Source organism: Seriola aureovittata, chromosome 1 (genome assembly GCF_021018895.1).
Source record: "Seriola aureovittata isolate HTS-2021-v1 ecotype China chromosome 1, ASM2101889v1, whole genome shotgun sequence".
Lineage (NCBI taxonomy): Eukaryota > Metazoa > Chordata > Actinopteri > Carangiformes > Carangidae > Seriola > Seriola aureovittata.
This window is the reverse complement of record NC_079364.1, coordinates 19,255,702-19,280,443: the sequence shown is the minus strand read 5'-3', so window position 1 is coordinate 19,280,443 and position 24,742 is coordinate 19,255,702. Positions and strand designations below refer to the sequence as shown.

The 24,742-nt window shown below is 38.5% G+C and overlaps 1 protein-coding gene across 1 annotated transcript in view; it reads left to right on the top strand.

Annotated features, from left to right (window-relative positions):
* LOC130174222 (CUB and sushi domain-containing protein 1-like) overlaps positions 1-24,742 on the top strand; it is a 409,154-nt gene that overhangs the window by 280,705 nt on the left and 103,707 nt on the right. Inside the window, exons 21-29 of the mRNA XM_056383857.1 lie at positions 2,338-2,454; positions 2,665-2,880; positions 4,545-4,733; positions 6,469-6,638; positions 13,360-13,516; positions 16,033-16,224; positions 20,710-20,836; positions 21,312-21,523; positions 24,176-24,367. Coding sequence (XP_056239832.1) covers positions 2,338-2,454; positions 2,665-2,880; positions 4,545-4,733; positions 6,469-6,638; positions 13,360-13,516; positions 16,033-16,224; positions 20,710-20,836; positions 21,312-21,523; positions 24,176-24,367 — 1,572 coding nt within the window. The remainder of the gene's footprint in view (positions 1-2,337; positions 2,455-2,664; positions 2,881-4,544; positions 4,734-6,468; positions 6,639-13,359; positions 13,517-16,032; positions 16,225-20,709; positions 20,837-21,311; positions 21,524-24,175; positions 24,368-24,742) is intronic.

Here is a 24,742-nt window from a genome sequence, read left to right as displayed (position 1 = left end):
ACCCAAAGTCAGGATGTGTCAACTCAGGAGTGAGTTCATACCGAGTCAGTCTATCTCACTGTATCAGCCATATAACGTAAGCAGTTTTAAACAGCCACTGTGACATTTTCAATTTTCATTCAAGCATGCCATCTCACCAGACAGGTGTCACATTACAAGACACACTATTTCAGAATGGCACTTAAACAGTGTGTAAGCCTTTACTAAGATTTAATATGTCTTAGTTTGCTTTCAGAGACGATCATATGCCTAGAATTATGTGTCACATTTGTTTAAGGATGACTGACTTTTTCATCAATTAATTAATTATTGTCTTTCCCTACTTTGTTACCTTGCTCTTTTCCTACCTATTGAGAATTTCACATATTCAGTTCAACTGATATGCATGTTTTGAAACTGTGGACGGAAGAACAAAAATCCATGCAAACAAAGAGAAAACCCCCAGCGTCCACTCAGAAAGGGCTTGGACATCTTACATCAGTTCAGAGGAAGGAGGAGGGAACTCATCTTCAATGCCATAATTAAAGCAGACATTGTAGACTTGAAGACACATGCACACATTAGCGACAATGATCTTATTTACAGTGTTGTCGCAGAGGCACAGTTAACATTTTACGAGGAAAAGTCAGGTCTTTTGCTACCATCATAGACAGCGCTCAACCACCAAAGGTCATTATTTTTACGATATTGTATGTAAAAGAAAAAACAAAATGACGTATAGTCCCCGCAAAGGCATGCAGAGACCATTCCCTCTCAGTAATGCCACAGTGTCTGTTGGACCCAAACCGCTAATCCTGTTCCTGCAGGTCAGCTAAATTGCCAAACAGATAATACAGAACACTGGCTGCTCTTTTATGTGTCAGGGAGAGTAGCAAAGGGGCACTGTGACATTTTAAAGTTTGCAATTGGTGCCAGGACAACAACTCATCAGAAGTGGCCAAAGTCGCAGTATCTCTTTTAGTAAAAATGCCATGACATCCTTTAAGAGGGAGATAATTAAAGATAGAGAAAAAGAAGGAGGAGGAATGTGGCTAAAATCAGGTGTAATACATTTCTCTCCTCATCTTGACACGCCTGAAAAACATATCTTGCTTTATCTGTTTCTCTTTCAGAATTCAGACTCATGCTTCTGCTCTCAACCCTGAACGGCCGCCACACTTTGATTTGCCTCACAGTATTTTGTTAAAGTCATGAATAGTCTTTCTTTCTGTCTTATTCTTTTTCTCACATTGCTATACAACTCACTTTCACACACACACACACACACACACACACACACACACACACACACACACACACACACACACACACACACACACACACACACACACACACACAAACAATTAACAATCTGTCTCAGTCTTCACACATACTGATCATCCAAAGACATTGAAGTATGCACTTTTACACACAATAGATACATTCATGCACAGACAGACATCAGAACATGCCTCCCTCAACAAGGGTCATTTAGTCAGACAGTGTCCTAGTTTTAGCTGAATCCTGGTGGGAGTGTGAAAGAAAAACTGGCACTGGTTACCACAACACACACAAGACAGCTAGTCAGAGAGGGAGAGAGAGGGAGAGCGGCTCTCATCCAGCTATTCAACCCAACTGCAGCTCTTTTGAAATATGATATGGAATGAGATGGAGGGAAAGACACTGATAGACAGAGAGATAGGAAGGGAGAGGTGGAGACACAGCAGCTCACAACAAACACATTGGAGTAGATGCAGTATGAAGAAATAAGAGAAGCTGCAACATCTGTCTTCATAAAGTCCAGATAATAAATAGTAATAATTTAACAAACCTGTCAAATGAATCATCACAGTGTTTATTTTAGGAGCTAAAAGGTACTCTTGTGCACGGATACTCTTGTACTCTTGTGCACCAATATATACACATATATACTGTATATATAATATACAATATAATCATTTATATATATATATATATATATATATATATATAAGCCTTCAGCAATTTAGTTTGTGTCATAGCTTTTTATTTTCATACCAAACACCTTGAAGCACTTAAAATGAATGAAACAGATGGAAGCACAGTGCGAGAGAAACAAGAAGTTAATATATTATCTTAGTTCAACAGTCTTTAATGCACTGCAAGGCCTCCTTTACTCTCCATTACGTAAGCAATTTGTTATGTGGTTTCCAGTTTGTTAACTAATAATGTAGAGCAAAGCAATCTGTCATTTAGTGGTGACCTCTTAACTGCATTGAAGACAAGGATTTTTTCTGAATTTTCTGAGGTCTTTATTTTTAGCCAAAAGGGTTTGTACAATGGTAAAACTGAAAATTTGTCTCCCTCTTTTTTCTTTAGCTCTTTGTGGAGGCTATGTTTACGGTAAAACAGGGACTATTCTTTCACCTGGCTTTCCTGACTTCTACCCTAACTCTCTTAACTGCACCTGGACTATAGAAGTGTCTCATGGGAAAGGTAAGAACACACACACTCAGACATAATGGAAACACCCATCAATTTTGCTTGGAAAAAATATTGTTCTGATTTCTTTCTTCATTTGTTAATTAATGGGTTTATTAAACTAACTCTGTGTCCCATTCTGTGCATCTATCCATTTATTCATGCATCCATCTTCCCATCCATCCCTCCATTCATCTGTCCTTCCATTCATCCATGAATTTCAAGGAGTCCATCTCGTTTTCCACACTTTCCATCTGGAGGAGAACCATGACTACCTGTCCATCACTGAGGACGGGAATTTCCAGGTCCCAGTAGCTCGACTCACTGGCTCAGTGCTTCCCCCGAGTGTCAAAGCAGGACTCTATGGGAACTTCAGCGCTCAGCTACGATTTATATCAGATTTTTCCATGAGTTACGAAGGCTTTAATATTACTTTCTCAGGTAAGAACAATGGCACAGGGGCTGTATTTTTTTTTTTTTTTTTTTTTGGGATGTAGCGAACAATAAATCTGTCTAACTGTTTAGAGGATAGACTGAACCATAGTCATTTTAACCAGACACAGGCATAGATCTTTCTGATCTAGGACGACAGACAGAGGTAAACAATGGGAAAGGTTGTGTTACATAATTGTATTCTTGTATGTTAACATGGTACCTTACAAAGGCAGAGCGGTAACTAACAAGTTTGAAGTTGGAAGGCTCTTCACCAAACTTTAACGGTTATAAGCTTTTAAATAATAAAACCTAAAAAAGCATTATTATACTGTACTCTTAGCCCCATTTGGGACTGTCTCCCACGCAGTGGATGAGACAGTTCAGGAAGGTCTCATAAAATAGCTCAGGGAAATGGTTATGCTCTGCTCTTTAATGGAGGTGGAGCGATTAACTAGATGTGCATTTCCCTAACCGCTCAGTTACTCTTCATCCTTGAAGTCTTTTCTCTTGTATAACTGAAAATACTTGGAATAAAGCTCAAATCTTGCCTTTGTGTTGCTTGTTTTTTATGTTTTGTAATGTCACATCTTCATTTTATTGTGGTGTGCTAAGCTATAATGGGCTCATTACTGAACCCTTCACACTTGAAAACCAAGTTTGACAAGCGATTCAAAGTTTACATTTATGCTTTATCAGATGTATTTTCAAAGAGTATTTTTCAGTTTTACAAAAGAAAAGACTTAAGGCAAGATGACGAACTGGTTAGTCTGGCAAATACATCTGACATCTGATACATCTGATTAGCTGCTCCACCTTCATTAGCACAGCCACTTCCCTGACCTATGCGACCTTCCAGGGTTGTCTTGCACACAGGGGATGAGCCAATGGGGCAATTGCACTTTTTGTTTTGAAAATCTAAATGGCGCAATGAAAATAATTTTGCAAATAAAATATATGTTCTAGTATTTTCTTCAGCGTTCTTGACTATTTAATGTATGAATTTCTAATTAATGAATAACATTAAACTAAAGAATTTAAAGATTAGTTTTATCTAATCACGTGACTTCCATTTGCTAAGCTGGGCAAGTGAAGTGAAGTTTTCTCCATTATGATCAGATTATGCCTTATTTATGTGGCTTGACAATTCATTTACCAAGATGTTGGAGTATCAAAACTGATCAATAACCTGATACAGAAACAGTTGGTAAATTAGCTTTTGCTAAGACTGTATCAGCAGCTAGCTGTAACTCGCTGGAGTGCAGTAAGTGCAGTTTGCATTTAACCTCTGTTTTCTAGTTCATACGAATATTACATGTTGGTTTTGTCTTCAAAAGTAATACATTTTAATGACATAATATACAGTAATGTATATCATATAGCAAAACACGGTCATGAAATGCTGGTCTTCAATAGTAGCACTAGCAGTATCGTGATTAATTGTGATTAAGATAACAGGAGTTTTTAACCATTAGGTTAAATTGTAATACATGACAGAAGCACTTTTCGAGGTTCAAGTTTAACTGTAAATTTTTTAATGTAATTCATTTCTTTCTGTTAACCCCAGTCTTGGTGAACTGAGTGACATTCACACAGTTCCTGTACATTTCGCATCGCTAGTCTTTTTTATTATGACTCCTCAACAATGTTATTTACCTCTCCTGGATGTATAGAGTATGACTTAGAGCCATGTGAGGATCCTGGTGTACCGGCGTTCAGCAGGAGGATGGGATTCAGGTTTCGAGTTGGTGACTCGCTGGCCTTCTCTTGTTTCCATGGCTACCGACTTGAGGGAGACAGCAAGATCACTTGTCTGGGAGGAGGCAGACGAGTCTGGAGCAACACGCTACCACGATGTATAGGTAAGATAGTCAAGTAGACAGACTGACAAGTGCCCCAGTGAAAATGTAAGATAATTGAGACTGCACACAAAAAACACAAACAATACAAGATCAAGGTAATTTTTCTTCTTATTTCAGACACATAGTTGTTTACAGTTTAACTGACCTTGCCTTGTAAAACTTTCCTTTTGTGCACAACATTAGATAAAGCAATACTGCTGTATCGAGTATTTCTGCCTTCGATTCATATGGTTTGGAGTGGTTTATCTTGTGTGACAGTAACTATTAGCTTGTAAAATAAAACTTTCAAATGAAGTTCTTCACCATATCAATAAGCCCAGAGATAACATATCAGCATTTTCATGGTTGTACTTCACCAATATTTTATTGCTGACACAATGGCAATTTACTATTATTTGATTGGTTGACTATAGGATTTGACTTTTAGCAGGACATAATTTGCTAGTATTTGATGATTATCAGTAATTTATAAGTCCGACTGGTGACTGCTGGTAATTTTCAAGCCGTAAAAAGAGCAGACTGAAACTGCTATAATAGCATTATCTGTCAAGAGATCAGGCCTGACTAAGAGGAAACTGAGCGACAGCAGCTGGCAACATGCACTTGATTTATCTCTCTTTCTCTTTTTCTTTCTAAATGCCCCTCTCTTTAGCTCTCTGTCTCTTTCTAACTTTCTAACTGGTTCTCCTCCTCTCCCTCTGTATTTGGACAGTCCTATGGTAGATAATTAGGGCATTAGCTGTTTTATGAAAAGTGTTAATACTGTGTCTTTTTTTACTCCCCTTCTCCCTTTCCTAATTTCTCTCTGCATATTTTCAAAGGGCTCTTGTCTTGGTTCATCTGCTATCTTCTCTTCTTTTCAAGCTCTCTCTTCATCCCTTTCTTCTCCTTCCTTTGCTATCCTCTTTTCTCTAACTCCCACTCTACAGTGCTGTCCTCACTCCACAAAAGAATTTCTGAAGAATTGCTGGTAGCATCCTTGAATTTATGCTCTTTATCTCCTGCCCTAATCTGCTTTAAAAACTACATAACATTTACAAAAATGTTGTTTTGGATTTCAGATTTGTTCAGATTTGAGAAAGACTGCATCTTTTTTTTTCCATATTGTTCCACTCCGCCTTCTCTCTTGTCTATCTCATTACTTCCATTTCCTCTTTATCCCTTCTTAGCAGTGGTGGTCCTCCTCAGTGGGAGTTAAAAGCCTGCTCGGCTCGCTTCTTTTCTCCTCTCCTCATTTACATATGACAAAACTCTATTTGCACAAAGTACCACTTATTTGAATTCCTAAACTTTGATAGGCACTGCACCTGCTAGATAATTCTGTATAATTTGTAGGAAATACTTTTTTCTAACAAACTAATCCAGACCTGCTTTTATGCAGTGTTCTTCATTTTGCCCCCTTTTTTAATCTTTTCCATTTTATGTTTAATTGCTTTGCTTTTGTATGTATTTTGCTTTTTGTCATGCTTGATGTTATTGTGCTTTTAAGCTGCTTTATACTATATGGTTCATTATTATTATCATTTTTATCATGTCTGCTAAGTCGACTAAGGTTTGTGGTCATAAAGGACATGCATTTTTCTCTAATCTCTCTTTCTCATGTAGAATTATGAGTCTCTTCTTTTTTTTTACACAACAAGCCAAACCAGATATTTTCACTGCTCAAAAATAATTAGGTAGTATTGCTGTGATTTTGATCCACAGTGTCTCTGTCCCCTTTTTTCTCTTGCTGTAGCTGAGTGTGGAGCCTCCTCACTAGGACCAGAAGGCGTTCTCCTCTCTCCGAATTTCCCTTCTAACTACGATAATAACCACGAGTGCATTTACCGCATCACTACTGAAAAGGGCAAAGGAATCAGGCTGAAAGCTGAGAGCTTCTTGTTGCAAGATGGAGACTATCTCAAGGCATGTATTCACACACACATACAAGGCATGTATTCACACACACACACACACACACACACACACACACACACACACACACTCACACTCTCACTCACCCACTCACTCATGCAAATTCCCAATCAGGTGGTACAAATCCATAAATGCATAACTTACTTACTCAGACACAAATACATATCGACACCCTCTTAAAATAATGGCCTAAGTCATTTTTTCAGGTTTTTCAGGAAACACAAAAAACTCAACAAAAGACATAGGCCATTATACAACCGGGGGTAGAATTGCATGTTCCCCTCAACTGAGGATTCAGGCGATTTTACCAGAGGTGGCCAGCATCATGAGGGGGTGATTTAGGCAAAAAAAACATTTTTGTCAAAACATGACTTAGGCCATTATTTTAGGAAGGTGACGATATGACACATACAGGATTATAACATAATCATAACCTGTCTATATGCAAAGTTTTTATATATATGCTTAAACAGATTGATGATATGGGTTTGGCTTATGTCAAGTAATGCTTGAAAAGTAAACAGAAGTTTAGTTGTAGATGTTGGCAGAACCATGAACCATGTGTCAAAACACAAACAAACTAACATATTTAGAGGATGTGGTCAGTGAAAACAAAAACAAAATTAAGGATTCCACTATATACAGCTATTTGCCTTTAAATAGCTTATAGTATATGGCAGGACTTGTTAGTTTTTAAATATTTTAAATATTGATATTTTTCATTCAGAGATATCAAAGTGTAAATAGTACAGCCAAAAGCATTTTACTTTAATATTCACAGCCACCTACATCTTTGGAGAGCATAATTGCAGATATAATTTAATGATATAAATAGAAGTATCAGAATATCCAGCCTCAACTTGAAACTTGACTTATGTATGTATTTTCTATTAATGTTAGCCACTTCATTACTTTCTTGTGCCTCCTATGAATTCATTCAATCGTTCATCAAGGGGTGCAGTTACCTGCATAATGCCAGACCAGTTCGAAATTGAACAAAAAATTCAGGGACGTTCATCTTTGTTTAGCACAAAGAAAGAACCACCTTGGATGTGAATTTCTCCTAGATATATTTATGTCCATACTCAGTTGTCATTTTTATGTTGCACTGCTGAGCCCAAAGTTTCTCAACACAATCCTCAAAGCCCATTCTGCAAGCTTTTGTTCCAGCCATGCACACCTGGTCCAATTAAGATGTCAGGGAATGTGTAGTCCTTAATTATATGAGGTGTACAAGAACAAGGCAGGAGTAAAAACACAAACGACAGGAAGGGCTTTGAATCCTTGGTTTACCCAGTATGTAGTTAAATTGTATTACCAAGGTTTGCCCTGGATGTTAGATGTGTTAAACATTGCTGTAAGAAGCAATAACATCCCTGCAGGGGTTTATAACCCATGTTCTCTATTAGTGCTCCTGCTGTATTAGCCATCCATGGCTCAATGAATACATGAGAAACAGAGCCACAACATGATCAGTCCTGCCTCTTTGAACCCTCTACACACTATAGTGTATTATTTTTTGGATTTGAAGGTTAACCTGTGTTTTTTTATGCACTTTTATACACATAAACAAAGTGGGAGAGGATACATATGAGCTCAAATTAGGGTTAAAGGTGTTAGGCGCTCAGTTTTAGATGCCCATGCTAACTCTGCTTCATGGCTCCTGTTGCTTGTGAAATTCAGCTGACAGACTTTGTGTCGTATATTCTTGACTGATCTTAAAAAGGCACACACGTGTCGCTTTTGTTGAGAAAGAGTGCAGTGCAGCAGTCTGCTGTGAGCAGGCCTACAGAGAAGAGGTTCCAGATAGCAGCGGTGCTGAAAGCCGCACTGACACGAGAGAGCAATGTTCAATTCCCATGTGGAAGTAGCAGTCTTATGTTGTTTCTATTATACATGACCGTTCATCAAAGTTAACCTTGTTGTTATTATTTTAACGATGACAACAAAGATTATCTAATGTTGAGGAAGGACATTTTTTAACCCAAATCACATCTTTTCTTAAACCTAACCAAGTAATTTTTGTGCCTAAATCTAACCAAGCCGTGACTGTTATTATAGTAACCATGGTGACTTAGGCAGGTACGCCACTGTCGGTACAGTCTGTGTGTTATTATTGTAGCTATGAAAACCGAGGTCCGGTAAGCCTGGCTCTGTAGGGGTGCTATTTCAGTAGACACTCCTATGGATCATATCAGAGGGTTGAAAAAAATGACCTACATGGTTTTTCAACATTCATGACTATGGTTGGTTGTTAATTTGAGCCAGAGTTTGATCTGCAATATGTTATCATGGACTTTGAGTTGTCCCTATGCATGTATCAGGAATTTACTGAATTGTTTACATAGAATAAACTTAAATGTACATACTTGTGTATGTCTGAACTACAGAGAGAATTACAGATGTTCCCTAGGCTTCTAATTCCTCATAAGTCCTCTCTCGAGTGCGTGTGCCCACTTCAGTGTCAGTTAGGAGCAGCTGTGTGAGCTGTTTTACAGTCTTGATGCTGTCCTACACACATCGTCTAAAACCGTTTCTATTCACAATGTCTCTTAGCGGTATTAGGCCTGAGGGCATGGTTAAGCCAGTATGTGGTTAGAGTGTATTATCAGTATTAGGCCTAAAGCATTGGCTGAGCCTGTCTGTGGTTAGATTGTGTTAGCAGGTTTCTCTCTGACTTTTAGAGACACTCAACATCATTGTAAAAGGTGGACATGTTCTCAGTGGAATAAGTATTAAAAAAGAAAATCCCCTTAAAGAGAGAAAAGTGTCATACAGACATAAACATGCTTAAATATTATATGTATATTTGAGAGGATGATGCTGGAATAACCAAGACTGGAGAGTAGAAAAAGACATTTGCTCTTTTTAAAATGATGACTCTGGTCTTCACAAGGCATTTGACATGGTATTTACTGTAATAAATTGATTCTTTATCAGAAAATAACAAGAACAGAGGAGCAGAATACGGAGAGTGACTAGAGATCACAAAAGTTAATGAGGATACTTTGGACTCTAACGTATCAGTCAAAAACCATAGGCCTGAAGACTGATTACAAGAATGACACATCACGTTCATTTAGGGCATACAACAATATTAGATTTTTGGCTTCAATTTAGTACTTTGGATCCAAATTACTGATAATGAATAACTTTATAAATTAGATTAAATGTAGGTGTTTCGATGTGCAGTTTATTCCAATACAGTGGTGTACTGTATGCATGATGTACAGACAGTACAATACAAAATACTATGACAATAATTCAACACATGTTGGACCATGTTAGTTAGACATGATCATTACTGTCTAAAGTATATGTTATTGTATGTATATGTATATATATATAACACATGCAGGAATTGGATGAGGTTGGTTGTTGTGCTGCACAGACAGCTGTAATGATTATAGGAGCTTTTACAATATAAGAGGTTATAATACGCCCTCTGATCAGTGTTACTTCCTTAGGACAGACTGGATTCTACAGTGCAGTTGGATTGTAAAGTGGCAAGATGGTCTGAGCACTTAAATGTTCACCCGAATATACATACTTTTAAGTATAGATAATAGTAGATAATAGATAATAGCAGAGATAATGTATACTTTTTGCTTGTTAAACTCTCAACCCAAACTTCAACATGTGGTTCACTATTTTTCCCCCAAGAATAATTGTCTCCCCATTGTCAGAAGTCCAACAGTTTTTGTAACTTGTATATAAGAGGCATTTCATCCGAAACTGAATGACAGTGGGTGCATGATGTGATGAAATTATCTGTACTATGGTCTTCCTATATGATGGTATTGAGCATTTATTAAGGTCAATGGCTAGAGATGTACAACATGTCTGTTAATTATGAAAACACAGTGCAAACTATAATGAACTGGAAGGAAAGCCCCAAAGTGCCACTTAGGCTAACAATTAGCATGCCGTTCCCCAGGCTAACAGCAACGGAGGTGATGTCTGTTGCTGCAGCTGAACACTCTGAATGAAAACCATTTGTTTCACAGTTCCAGCTTGCTTTGAGCTAAAATATCCTGTAACATATGAACCACCTCATTACAACCGCTTTCCCTAGAAAGGGCTAACCAAGTTCATTTCCCGTAAAAATTCGAACTAATACAGTGCTTGATCATATTTACTCAGATGTACACGAGAAGAAAGAAAGAGAGGGTGAGAAAGAAACAAATTGGGGTTGTGCAGGAATTGTTATGATAGTAGACGCTGTAGGAGAACAAGTGAGAGAGAGAAAGAGTCAAACAGACAGAGAGGGGTGGTAGATGGTGACATGTTGATTTATGAGCCGCAGGGCTTTTCATTAACCATATCGAGTTTTACTGAAACAGAGAGAGCAGGAGAAAAGGATAGAGAGAAAGCATTAGACAAACAGAAAGAAAGAAAGACAGACAGCGAGATGCAAAACAGGGTGACACTTATGTGACGAGAGGGATGTGGGGAGGCAGGGAGAGGGAAGGAAAATATAATTTAGGGGAGTAATGTTACAGATGCTGTGATATTGCTCTTATTTTTTTTTTAAACTTTTGCTCATTTTCACTCTGTCCTTTCCCATGTCATTTTATCCTCAAATTTATGTTTTCCATCATAACCTCACACTTAACACACTGTAGCTCCTGCTTTGGCTTCATGTGGAGGTGTCTCCTCTGACTGGCAATACTTGTAGAGCAAAAACAGTACATCGCCTTAGCCCTTTTTTCTTTGGCGTTCCTGCCACCTGCAAACCTGTCACCTCCAATCTGTGGAAATGTCCCTGGCTGCCAAATATAAGCATGAGCAGTTCACATTTATATCCCAGCTGTGAGGTAGTATTATGGGGTACTTCAGAGTACTAATTCGCCCCTTCAAACTGCCATCAAAAGTAGACAGCACTTCCCAAACTATTACATCCCTACTGGTCACATTAAAGCTGCATTCAAGAATGACAAGAAGACAGAAAGTGAACTCCAAAACAAGCCAGTCATAGTATCAAATACTTAGCTTACGCTTGATAAATTTCCCTTAAAATTTTAAACATCATCCAGAAATCTGTTGCATAATCCTCTACTCTGCTATTGCTCTCTCAGGATATTGCAAACAATGCCCTCACTAAAATATGCCAAAATATGGCAAGGTACACAGCTTCCATTTGTTAATCGCACAGTTCTCTTTGGTGTTTTTATGTTAGCTTACTTTCGTTCCAAACAACAAATGTAATGTGTTTACAGAGCTAGCAACAAAACTGTGTATTAAGTCATGTTTTGGAGAAAACAAAAGTACTTAGAACATAGCAAGGGGACATTTTGTAACTGCATGTGCTGCAGTAGTGATGTGTGCACATCAACCCTTCAGCTGGATGCTGTTACACTGTGTCATTTGTTGCCAAGTTGGAAAGATCTTTCTGGCAGCCAGTACTCTACCCTCCGTATCTCCTTGTCTCATAGCACTCATTTGAAATAAATGACTTCTAGCTGTTTTGTCGGTTGTTTGTGTTGCCAGCAACAGGTTCATAATCACAATGCAAACGATGAGAAGGAAAAAATTGCTAGGAGATCAAAAAGTAAGCTCGTGTCAAGAGAGCCAAAAATGCTATCATTTTCATCAATTTCATAATTCTTTCAAATGGAATAGAGAAAAAACTGATCAACAAAGGAAATACAAACTCAGTCCTGCACTACGAAACTAGTCCAGTGATGCAGTTATGCTGTGAAAATCAAATTTATATCTAGATGTAACCCTGGCCTCGCTTCCTTCCGTTCACGCTCCTGCTATTTTCATCTCCCCTAATATGCAGCATCACAAACCAAATCATACTCGCACATTGACTTGCTGTTTTGAACAGTATTTAGTTATCAGTAGAGAACATGCATACTGCGGCTTCTAGCTTTTACTGATTGTTTCAAGGAAACACACTGTATTACTCTTTGATTTCCTCTGTTGACCATTCTCTAGAAACATAACTTTTCAAAATATAAACAAAAATTTGGAACACTTATCACAGCTGGAGACATCCTCAACTGTGAATAAGCTACTTTTTATTTTTCATCGAGGGCTGCAATATCCTCTCTGCCAATGCTCAAATCAAAGTGATACTCGAATCTCCTGCTTCCCACAGGTGCTAGACAACGATTAAATTGGTAAAACTGCAAATAAGTTTGTACAGCAGTCTCATTCCACCACATTTAACTGTGGCAAACATCATTTCAAGTAAGGTAACCAATTTATTTACCTACCATGAAAGCCCTCAACTTTTTGTTTACTCGCTTTTTGCATAAAAATCTTGACGGTTTAGCGTAAAAAGGGGAGGCTTCATCAGTTGTGCTGACTGTTATAGACCCCCTTAACAACTCACTTGTGACTTCAGCAACTTTCATGTGATGTTTGAGGCTCTATCTTTGTGGTGCTTCACAAAATCCACGCTGATGCAAAGCTGAGAAAAGTGGCTTTTTCCTGAGGCTCAGTGAGGTTTTTTGCCACATTTGCATTGTTTGGTATTTTGGTGAGTCACAGCAGAGGCAATATAGCAGTATACCCTGCAAGTTTTGCATCCAGTATTCCAGACCGGGTTAGCAGTGCACTGTGCACCCATGTTCTGTGATATTCTCATTACTTACATTGGTAGATTTGTGCTCATATAAACCTCTACAAAACCACACAAACTCTTTTAGTTCATTTTTTTTATTCATGATCTGCGTTCCTGTTCCTGTGTGTTGATTTACAGGTATATGATGGAGAGAACACCTCATCCCGTCTCCTTGGAAACTTCACACATGATGCCATGGTGGGTCATGTCATCAATAGTACGTCCAATCACTTGTGGCTGGAGTTCAACAGCAACGCCTCTGGAACCAATCAGGGCTTTCGCCTCACATATACAAGTGAGTTATCATTCAGAAATTATGACTTTGGATGAACTGATTGGAAACTGGGCAGCAATATAGATTGTTTTCTTTCTATATTGTTGTAGAGGGTTTGTTCAAGTTCACACAAACTCTCTCAATCTCTCTACAACACATACACACAGATGCACACACAGATGCGCACACACTTTTTCACATGCACACAAACAGTAATTTCCTAAAATCTGAGTAGCTCATCATGAAGCTCCTTGTAAGGAGATGTTTTAATTGAAAAGTAGAGTGGTAGTGATTGTGTTAGATTGTACTCATGGATATACCCTGCGTCTGCCCTGTGCCCCAGTCAAATGAATTTTGAGTGCTACGTACCAGACCAAAATATGTGTCATGTACTACAAAGACTTTAGAGAGTCCTTCTCTGTCAGCTAATAACCAAGCTATTTCATTCACTTCTGACAGCTGAAAGGAGGCCAACAGTCAGTTTAACAAACAATTTCTGATAAAGGTGGAGACCAAAGTGCAACAGTAGTTTACCAAGCGTACAGGGAATGGAAATGAGCATGTGAATACTTGAAACACATACAGATGCACCCTCTCTCTTTCTCTCTTTCTCTCTCATTCCCTCTCATTCCCTCTCTCTCTCTCTCTCTCTCTCTCTTATACACACTCTCTCTCTTTCCTTCTCTCACTCTCTCGCTCTCTCTCTTTCTATGTCACACACACACACACACACACCCACACCTTAATGGCTTCAAAGAGAGTCTGTTAAGAAGGCAAGACCAGCTGCTGTGTAAGTCAAAGAGGCTATTAGAGGAGCATTTATCTGCAAGTCATTAAAAGAAGGTGAGAAAGTGACAGATCTGGAGTGGAAGAGCGGCTGGACAGAGGGACAAACGGATGAAGGTAGATGGTATATAGATTCTAGATGGATGCACGGTATGTCAGCTAAACCATTAGACAGCCGTTAATCTGCAAGTCATTAAACTGGATAAGGTGACACCTTCTGCAAAGTTCTGCTACAATGGATGAGGTGATGGATAGATAAGAGAGATTGATAGAAGGTTTAAACAGGAGAAAGAAGAGAGAAGCATCTGATCAAGAGAGGCAGTGATGGTTTCTTAAGTAGGGTCAGGGACTGATAAAACAGCTTTAATAGTGCACAGTGTTAAAACTGTTTTAATAGAGTAATAAGGATTCAAACATCTGTTCAAGATATTAACTAGAAAGGTTGACAGAAGTGAGATGCATCTGTTTTACTGAAATGGATGTAGCAAGGGAGAGATAGTTGTACACAAACCTCAAAAAACTGGTGACTGCTCCCTTAGAAAGTTGCTGGCTGTGTAAAAGGTGTTGCAGGGTAAATTGTGATTGGACAATGTGTATGATTTAGTCTCCTGATTCTCTTCAGAAATATTAAAAGCTCAATTGATCACAAGAACATTTGACATATCATTCAATTTATTTGAATAACATAAAATCTCTGACTCCTAGTTGAAGAGCATGAAGGACAATCTTACAAACGTCCTTTGTATTATTGTGTCATAGTCCATGGATGTTACTATACATTCAGTATGTGGTTCTTGTGAATATCTCGGGAACACCTTGGGGGATATCGTCAAATTTGGCACAAGCGTTCAATTGGACTCAAGGATGAACTGATTTTGATGATATTGGTGCTCAGAGGTCAAAGGTTAAGGTCAGTGTGACCTCACAAAGCATGTTTTTGGCCAGAACTTAAGAATTCATATGCTAATTATGACAACATTTCACACAAATGTGTGTGTGTGTTTGTGTGTGATGTAATTTTTATGCAAAAGGTCAACTTCACTGTGACATCTTAATGTTCTGCACATACATTTGATCCCTGGGGTCCAAAAGTCTGAGACCACTTTCCCATTCACTTGAATGGGTGAGTCGTCTAATCCAGAGTCTGGACAGACATGGATGTAAACTGGAACTTAACTGCTTGGCAGAGGAATACATCTTCAAGGCGGTAATTCTAGTTTATCCATCTGTCTGGGAGGTGGGAAACTTCCTTGTTCTTTGTTATCTTCAAAACACACAGACATCCCTTGCAGTGTGCTCATTCAAGTGTACAGTATATTTGTGTTTGTGTGGGATGTGAAATTGTCATTTGATGTTTTTCCACAGTTTCATATAGGAACCACTGCTGCTGCACACTACACATCATTATATCTTTCAGAAATGGCAGAAGCCCATACATTTTAAAAAATATCATGGACACAAGCATAGAGGAGTAGAATCTCTAGAAATGTCCAGTAGCTTTCACTGCAGCTGTCACATTGTACTTCAGCATTAATAGTGAGTGTTCAAATTTTCTGCAGAAGTAGTGGGATTCAGGAGAAGAATAGTATGACCTTATGTCATCTTGTCCAAAACAGCTCTGAATCATCCCATTCATTTATTCAATGTTGTCTTACTGCATGGAAAGGATAACCAAATCTGTCTGTGTGTGTGTGTGTGTGTGTGTGTGTGTGTGTGTTTCCCACTACATGTGTCTATATTTCTCTTTCTAGGTTTTGACTTAGTACGCTGTGAGGAGCCAGGTATCCCTAGTTATGGCTATAAGATCCAGGACGACGGTCATTATGCCAACACTTTTGTCCTGTACTCCTGCAACCCTGGATATAGTCTCCATGGCAGCAGTACACTGACCTGTCTTAGCGGGGACAGACGTGTCTGGGACAAACCACTTCCTTCCTGTATCGGTCAGTATGTCATTACGTGTGTAAGTTCTACTGTATGTATATTAATAATTCAGAACTACAAGTTCTGAATTACTAACATGTGGGTGATTTTTTTTCACACTGAGTTTGTTCATCCAAAGTCATACATAATGAGAAATAAAGCAGGGAGAAGAAGCAGTCAAAACTACCCCTGTCTGTTTTTGAGCCCCATCAAGAGCATGATGATTCAAACGAGAGAGTGAGTGAACAAGTGATTGAGTCAATTCAGATGAATACTTTGAAAAGTGGGCATGGGGTCTGATTCACCACTCTGGGAAATATTTGTAGTGGTACTAATACGCCTCTGAGCGTAAGAACAGCCTGTGCATCTGCACTTGGACAGCAGGATGTCACTGGGTATGAGATTTTAGTGCACCAGGCTTCTATGTATTTTAAGCATGACATGGTTAAGGTGCAAAAATAGGAGATGACTATCTGAATTGAACTTGGATAAATTTATAATGTAAGGCAGACTACTTTCTTGTACACTGAAGGTGTGCACAGTATTTTATGCCAAGGACTTTGACAGAAGCTGTAGCTTTCTGTTCTATTCTCAGCATGCACAAACAGATAAATAGAATATTCTATCAGGAGAGACTTTTTTCAGATGCCAGAAAGTGATGTGATGTAAAAACAATATTGACTCATCTGGAATTGTTGCTTCTTGAATAACTTTAAGATGAAATTGAACTACACACAGATATCACGCCACTAAAGACCTGCATGACAAGAGTGAATCTTTTTAGAAACTCGACAACACAGACGAGTGGAGTGAAAGTACACCAACATGTACTTTACTGGTACAGCCCAAAATTGATGAATGTCTCACTTTCAGATGTTCTTATTTTTAATTTCCCTTGTCTTTTATGTGAATATAGTTACAGTAGTGGGAATAATTCCACCTTGAGTAATTAAACTTTTCTCATCTAAAACAGTTTACCCACATCAACTGTGATAGGATGACTAATTATGATAAAAATAATTCTTTGTTTTTTGGGATTAAGAGTCAGACTTCACATAATTTTGACTCTGTCTTCAACAGACATTGATGACAAAAGCAACAGTTTATTGTAATTTCGAAAAATACATACAGCTGGTTCTCATATGAATAGCATGTAAAATCACAAAAAAGTGACATAAAACAACCATTAAGTTGTATCAAAGTATATCCATTTGTAGTTTTAAGGCCATAAAGTGGAGTAAATTAATATAGTTTGAAGGAAGCCCAATATAATAATCATCATGACTGCTGCTCTGCACTCCCACAATATCAGGTTTTAATTTTCACACAGTGAAAATTACAAAATAAAGGTTTCTCATTTGGCATATCTAGAACATATTTGAATATTTCCAGGTTTTGAGGTAGATAAGCTGCCAGGGGCAGATTTAGCTTTAGTTATAGCTCTTAATTAGGTCGGAGAGGAGTATGCCAAACGAATCAAGTGCTTTGACATGGCAATTTTTATGGACCCGTGAAAGTCATTTTGTGTTTTAGCTTTAACATATAAAGCTGGGCTTTCTGATTCCATATTGTCATTCAGGAACCACCAGTGAAGCATGAACTTGATGTTGAAATCCCTAAAGCAAATTCACAATTTTTATTGTCCATAATTCCTGCTTGTCCATAAATATTTTGTGGCTTTGCATATTTTACAAACTGAACCACTTTCCCTTTAAGTATTTCTACCTTTTTGGTTGGATGTAGGCACTTGGCACTTGTTCATTTGGAATTCCCTACAGCAGAGCCAAACCTTGTGTCTTTTTAACCTGCCAAAACACCTGAGCTCTCTGAGGTGGGACATGGCCTCATGTAGTTGCTAATGGCAACTCAAAAGAATGTGTGCTCATAGGTGTGTGTGTGTGTGTGTGTGTGTGTGTGTGTGTGTGTGGAATGAGAATGAGTATGTGCTTTTGGCTGTGTGTGTGTGTGTGTGTGTGTGTGTGTGTGTGGGTGTGTGGGTGTGGGTGTGTGTGTGTGAGTGAGTATGAGTGTATGAGTGAGTGCGTGCCTCCGCAGTCTGTCAGTCATTAATTTGTAGCTGCTCTGTCACTGCCTTATTTTAGGTAAGCCAGCAACCAGGAGAGTACTTGCTGACAGAGCCCTGGGCTAACTACCTCTATAGCTACATTTGTATCTCCCTCCTTTGTCTGTTTGTTGGAGTGTTTGTCTTTCTGAATGTCTCCGTCCCCGTCAGTCTGTCTTGGCCCCATATCTGTGTGTGATTGCATGGAGGCAAGGAGATGGCTTTGCCTCAGGCTGTTTCTATACAGTCTTTCCCTCTTTCTCCCACACTGAGTTAAAACAGAGCCGTGGTATACCTCTGTGGGACTCTTTCTCTCATTCTCTCTCTTCCTCTATTCATACAGTACACCTGTCTGTCTTCCACTCTATATGTGTGCCTGTTATTCTCTCTTTTTATTTTTCTGTCTTGGAAAATTGCAGTTCTCAGTGGCTCAGGCTTGCTAAATAACTCTTGTTTTCCTCTCTTTATTTTCTTTCTTTCTATCACCAGGGATTGAAACAACTGGTTAAATTGTGTGCTGGCGTAATTGCATAAGTGTTTTCAAGTATTTTTCTGGCCTTGTGTGTTACTGGTGTGTGGTTATCTGTTTCTCCCTTTGTGTTTGTGTTTACAAGTGAGCGTGTATTTGCGTGCATTCTGCCTAGGGTAATGCAACAGCAGTTGGTTGTCATGTTATTGTAGATTGCAGAGCTGTGTTAATGGTGTTCTCTTAACTCACACAAACACGCAATGCATACACAGATATAAAACCTTCTCTGTACCAAACTGTTTTCTAATCAGCAGCGATCTGCTGGCTCAGTGGGCTACCATGTGTACCATGTACTACCATGATGAGTTTAAATCTGCTCCCAGCCTTTTCCCCTGCCTCCTGCTATCTCCTGTTTCCTCACCTCTGAAAACAATATAAAAATAACACAAAAAGCCAGTTCTCTCTTGTGCATTAAACAGTGTTTTTTTCTTGAACTTTGCACACTATAGAGAAATCCTTATGGGAAAACAGCCATCAAAGTTACTCACTAACCTTGAAAGTGTATAGCAGGAGCTTGGATAATTCAAGGTTGATTTAATGATTCAAGCCTTTCTAAACCGATTCTCATTTAACTCAACCTTCACACCTCAGAGTAATTTACAGCAAAGTAGAAGAGCCGACTCTTACAGAGATGAATTGAAATGTTAATATGGCTGGAAAGAAAACCAGAAAATATGATACAAAGAATCTGGTTGTATTGAGAATAGAGGTCTTCACGGATCCCAAATGTCTGACCCGATCCCAAAACGATGGAACGTCTACCTGAACCTGGCATGCATCAATTAGTTTTTCAAAACATGGATACCCAATGGGGACCTGAGCACTGTCAGACCCAATCACAATACACCCAAGGATAAGAAGACCCAATTCACCAACACGGGCAGCAGCATGAGGCTCTGTTGAACAATCAGCAGTATAATAATATCCTTAGAATAAATGTAAAGTCACAGAAACTAATTCTGAGAATGATTTTTGTTTACATGCATCAAAGACTAATTTTTATGAATAATTGAAAATTATATTTTCTCTTTACCAACATTCTGCAGCTAACTGGGTAATAGACAGACAATGATAATTTTCTAACCAAGCTAATATTTATTATTCTAATTCTAAAAAGTAATTGTTATTTAATGGCATTCATTTTTTACATAGGTTACTGATAAATCCTGAAATATGCCCGGATGCCTGGTTGTTAGAGACAGAAAGATTAGAGCTGTGGCAGTAAAACGAGACCCTACTGGATCCCATTAGATAGAGTATAATTTGAGATTTCAGGTCACGAGTCAGGTTTTGGTTCCTCAGAATCAAGTCACACTGTGTGTGAAGACCTCTAATTGAGAGTGCCACAGTAAACAGATGAACATGGACTAATCATCTAAAACAGAGAGTGCCAGAACTACTAATCTGCAGAATTATAGCTTATCTTGTACACATATATGTGCTAAACAGGGTTATCAAGTTTCGGATTCACTGATTCACTGTGACCGTGCAGGTGAACTGGTGTAAGATTTTTCTTTGTAAGATGTATTGCCTTTGTTTGGTCACCTCATAAGAAGCTAGTGTGATGACTTGTATTCTTCAATACACTTCAAATGTCTTTGTGATTGAGAAGTGTGGGCTATATGGCTGAGAGGGCTACAGTTCACCAATAATATCTGCTGCAGAGTTTATAATTCATAGTAACCCCGCAGTAATCCTTCAGTATATGGCTTTATCCTGTGCCCCTCTTTCCAGCTAAATGTGAAGATTATGTAACTAGGGTTGTAAGATATATCCTTGCTCCTTAATACAGATGGAAGCAATAGACAATAATACCTATAAATTATACAATAGGTTAAGCTAAAACAAGAAGACAAAATATGTGTATTTTTTTCCATTGATGTTTGATCATCCCTTTGTCTCGTGTCCTTGTAGCGGAGTGTGGAGGTCACATAACTGGAGCAGTGTCTGGACGGATTCTGTCTCCAGGCTATCCTGCTCCTTATGACAACAACCTCCACTGTACCTGGACTATAGAGGCTGATACAGGCAAGACTATCAGGTAACTATGAAGCACACAGAATCCCCTGTGAACATGATCATGGCCTACAGTTGTGGTTGAGTGTTTTTGGTTTTACATTACAATAATAGGATTTTATAGCATGATTCCCATGTAACAACAACTTTAACTCTATATGCACTATAGAGGCAAACCCTCACAAAACTGTCAGGTAATAATATATTCACTAATTAGAGATAAACGCTCACTGTCAAAGGCACTGCTGTGTCGGAGAGTACACCACATTAGTCATTATGCCACCGTCGTGTTTCTCAACACATTATGGCTACTGCTGACATTTATGTGTGTGTCTGTGTGTGTGTGTGTGTGTGTGCTAGTGTGACCTGTCTGCTCTCTGCTCTGCTTCATTTTATTTTACAGTTGACATGATCTTTGGTGAATCTGCTGACTAAAACAAAGCAGTGGTTAATGTTTGTACCTAATCTCTGATCTCCTGTGTATTTTCTTGTTTTCTCAGCCTCCACTTCATCGTCTTTGACACTGAGATCGGCCATGATATCCTGAGAGTTTGGGATGGTCCATCTGGGCCATCAGATGGGGGGATCCTGTTGAAAGAATGGTCGGGCCCAGCCCTACCTGAAGATATCCACTCGACTTTCAACATACTCACACTGCAGTTTGATTCAGACTATTTCATCAGCAAGCAAGGATTTTCTATACAGTTCTCCAGTGAGTAAACTCAAGATTCATATGTCGGTGGAAACTCTGAATGACAGAAAAAAAAAATCAAAAATGTACCATGATTCCTCTCAATTTGTGTGGTCTGCCTCACTCTATCCCCAAGATCCATTTATGAAGAAAAACCAATTACTGAATTAGCAATTAAATTAGCTAATTAACAAACTCAGGATTCATCGCACATATAGTTTCTTAGTTATTATATAAACCTCATTTATATTGGCTAGAAGAGAATTAATCTGGAATTAATGCTACATTTAACAGGATTTCTGAAAAACCTTTAGCCAAAGAATCAAATGAGAAATTTAATATCTCACCCTGGGACCCAGGCTCACTAAGTACTGAAAAAGCCCACCGGAGATCTGTGGCTCAGTTTAGTTTGTCTCCCACAGTTTAGGAAACCAGGAGGTATGGTAACAAAGCTATGAGTTTTACTTCATCTCAGGTTAGTTATATAACAGTTTAGTGATAAAAATTTCTTTGAGTCACAGTAATTTTGTGAAATGAATTAACACCAGATGATAATAATAAATACTATAAATAATTAAATAAGTAATGACCAAAATCCATTTCCATTCATCTTAAGGGCTTTGTCTTTAAATAACCATTTTGTAATAAGAGTTCAGTTTTTTAATCATACTGATACTACTGCTGTTGTTTCTCCACATATTTATTAAAAGAAAAGACAGCCTGCACAATTACTGTACCCATTGGGTGTAGAGATGACCTTTGCTGTTTGAGTCACTGGACCTAAAAATCTCTGTTCACTGTCCTTTCAAAATCATTGGCTAAAGTCACTGTGATCCACTGTAGCAGCAAATCAATCAGAGACATACCTGAGTAAGAAAAAGTTAGGAAGCAGGAGAGCACTCAGTGAAGGAGCTCTTACCTTCACAGCTGCTTATTCACCTGAGCGCATAAACACACACACACACACACACACACACACACACACACACACGCACACACAATATAGCTATTTAACTACCAACACAATTCAAACACAAGCCCATATATCTCCAATTGCTCTGTAGTTCACATACTGTACATCTGTATAAACAAACATGTACACTCAAATTCCAGATATAACTGTCACAACTTTTTTTAAGAGATGTATATTCCTAGTCATAAATATTTGCATCCAACACACTCTCTCTATCTTTCTCAAATGTTTATTTTTTTCCATTGTCCACATATTTAAAACAATAAATATTTGCACTCACTAACGTGCTAATCAAAACACTTTTATTCCATTAATATGGTAATGACTCCTTATATTTACCTCCATGTTGATTTACTAAAGCAACCACCACACTCATTTATTTAAATCAAGGTCTGTGGATCGATTCAGCGAGCGGTTTTTAGGTATGATATTACTACAAGTATATTTCATTTTGTCCTCTTTCTCTCCTCTTGGTGTCCCTATCTGCCCCCCGGCCATATGGAATAAATATAGTTCTGTTCTGGAAAGATGTAATAAATACGATGTTGTAATACATACATGCAACATCTGTTGGAATACTTGTGAAAATATAATGTGCATGTTCACTGTGGAGTGTAATTCATAAGGCTGGCTTTCATGCAAACATGTTCTACTATTATCTTGGCGTGGGCTCTGGCCAAGATTTGATCTATAAATTTCAGTGTATCTGAAGCTTTGTGATTAATTGTTGAGTCTACTGCATAATGAGGATTCAAGCAGTAGCTAATGCTGACCCATCTTTTCTTTGGCAGATTAATGTTAAGGCCAAATAATGTGTTCTCAAAGCACTTTTTATTGTAATGATAAAAATCAAACATTCAGGATTGAACTGAAAGAAGGAGAAGCTCAGTTTTTCTTTTTGTTTGACAGAGGGAGATCACTTATCGATTCATCATCTGTCTCTTGACTCTCTTTCCTTTTAATTCTTCCTATTGCTAATCACTCAGCACTTTGGAAGCAGTTTTTGCCATGGATGTAATCATTAAATATGCAATCAGACTGAGGTAGCAAACAAGTATACAATGCGGTCCAGCTGGCGAAAACATTATTTATATTTTTATTATTATTATTCTTTTGTAATTAAATGTTTTCCCCAAAATTGTACTGTTTTGCAAATGATTTGTTGGCCCACTTGCAATACCTTTGCAGCCTACCAGTGCACCACGGTCCACTGCTTTAGGCATTAGTTGGTCTGATGGAAGCACTACAGCATATTTAAACACAATCGCAAACCTCATAGCTGAAACCTCTGCACTGTGAGGTTGATTGTAGTGAAACAAAAATATAAATCTAGTTATCGGTAGTGAGCACGCTGCTAAACCTGAACCTGAACCCATTTAAAAGCAAAAAGACAGCACAAGGTCAAATTTGACTGAACCTAGAGGGATGATCTTTTTATCATTTAGTTACTAGCTAGTCAGGCTGAGCATGAGCTTTCACATGTTTCTCCAGCTGCCACTGCTACCTTTTAATAGAATCATTTTGTCAGTCATTGTCAGTTTGATGACAGTAAGCCCCATTAGGACTCAGACACTCTTTGTCTGCAGCTGCCAGCGATGATAATACTATTGTGTTTGAGTGCGCTTGTCCCACCGTCTCTCTTTCTCTCTACCAATGGTACGTCAATATCTGTCTCTCTTTGTCTGTTTCACACTCTTCAGCCACTACAGCAACGACCTGCAATGACCCAGGCATCCCTGTAAATGGTTCTCGATACGGGGACAGTAAAGAGCCTGGTGACAGTATGACGTTCCAGTGTGACCCAGGCTACCAGCTGGAAGGCCAGGACACCATCACATGTGTACGGATGGATAACAGATTCTACTGGCAACCTGACCCTCCAACGTGTGTAGGTAGGTGAACATTACTGTGTGGATCACTGACTGCCAAACTCAGATTCAATTAAGTAAGAGTTGAAATATGAGAGAGTGGTGTGATGAGTGAGACTTTAATAAAATTTATATCATATTGCATCCGAAAGAATGTGGACTAAATATGAAAAAAGGCATTAGACATTAAGATTTTGTGATAATATCCATCAAACACCAACATTTGCACTATTTTTTCTTATGAATACATCCAACAATGGAAGACACAAAACCTCTGGAGGTGGTGTGATCCAGAGTTATATCTTAAGCTTGAAACTGAGAGAGTAAACAACAAATGTCCCAGTTGAGGTCCCTTGGGTGTCCCTGTCTTGTTCTGCCATGTCTGACATACTACTCTGG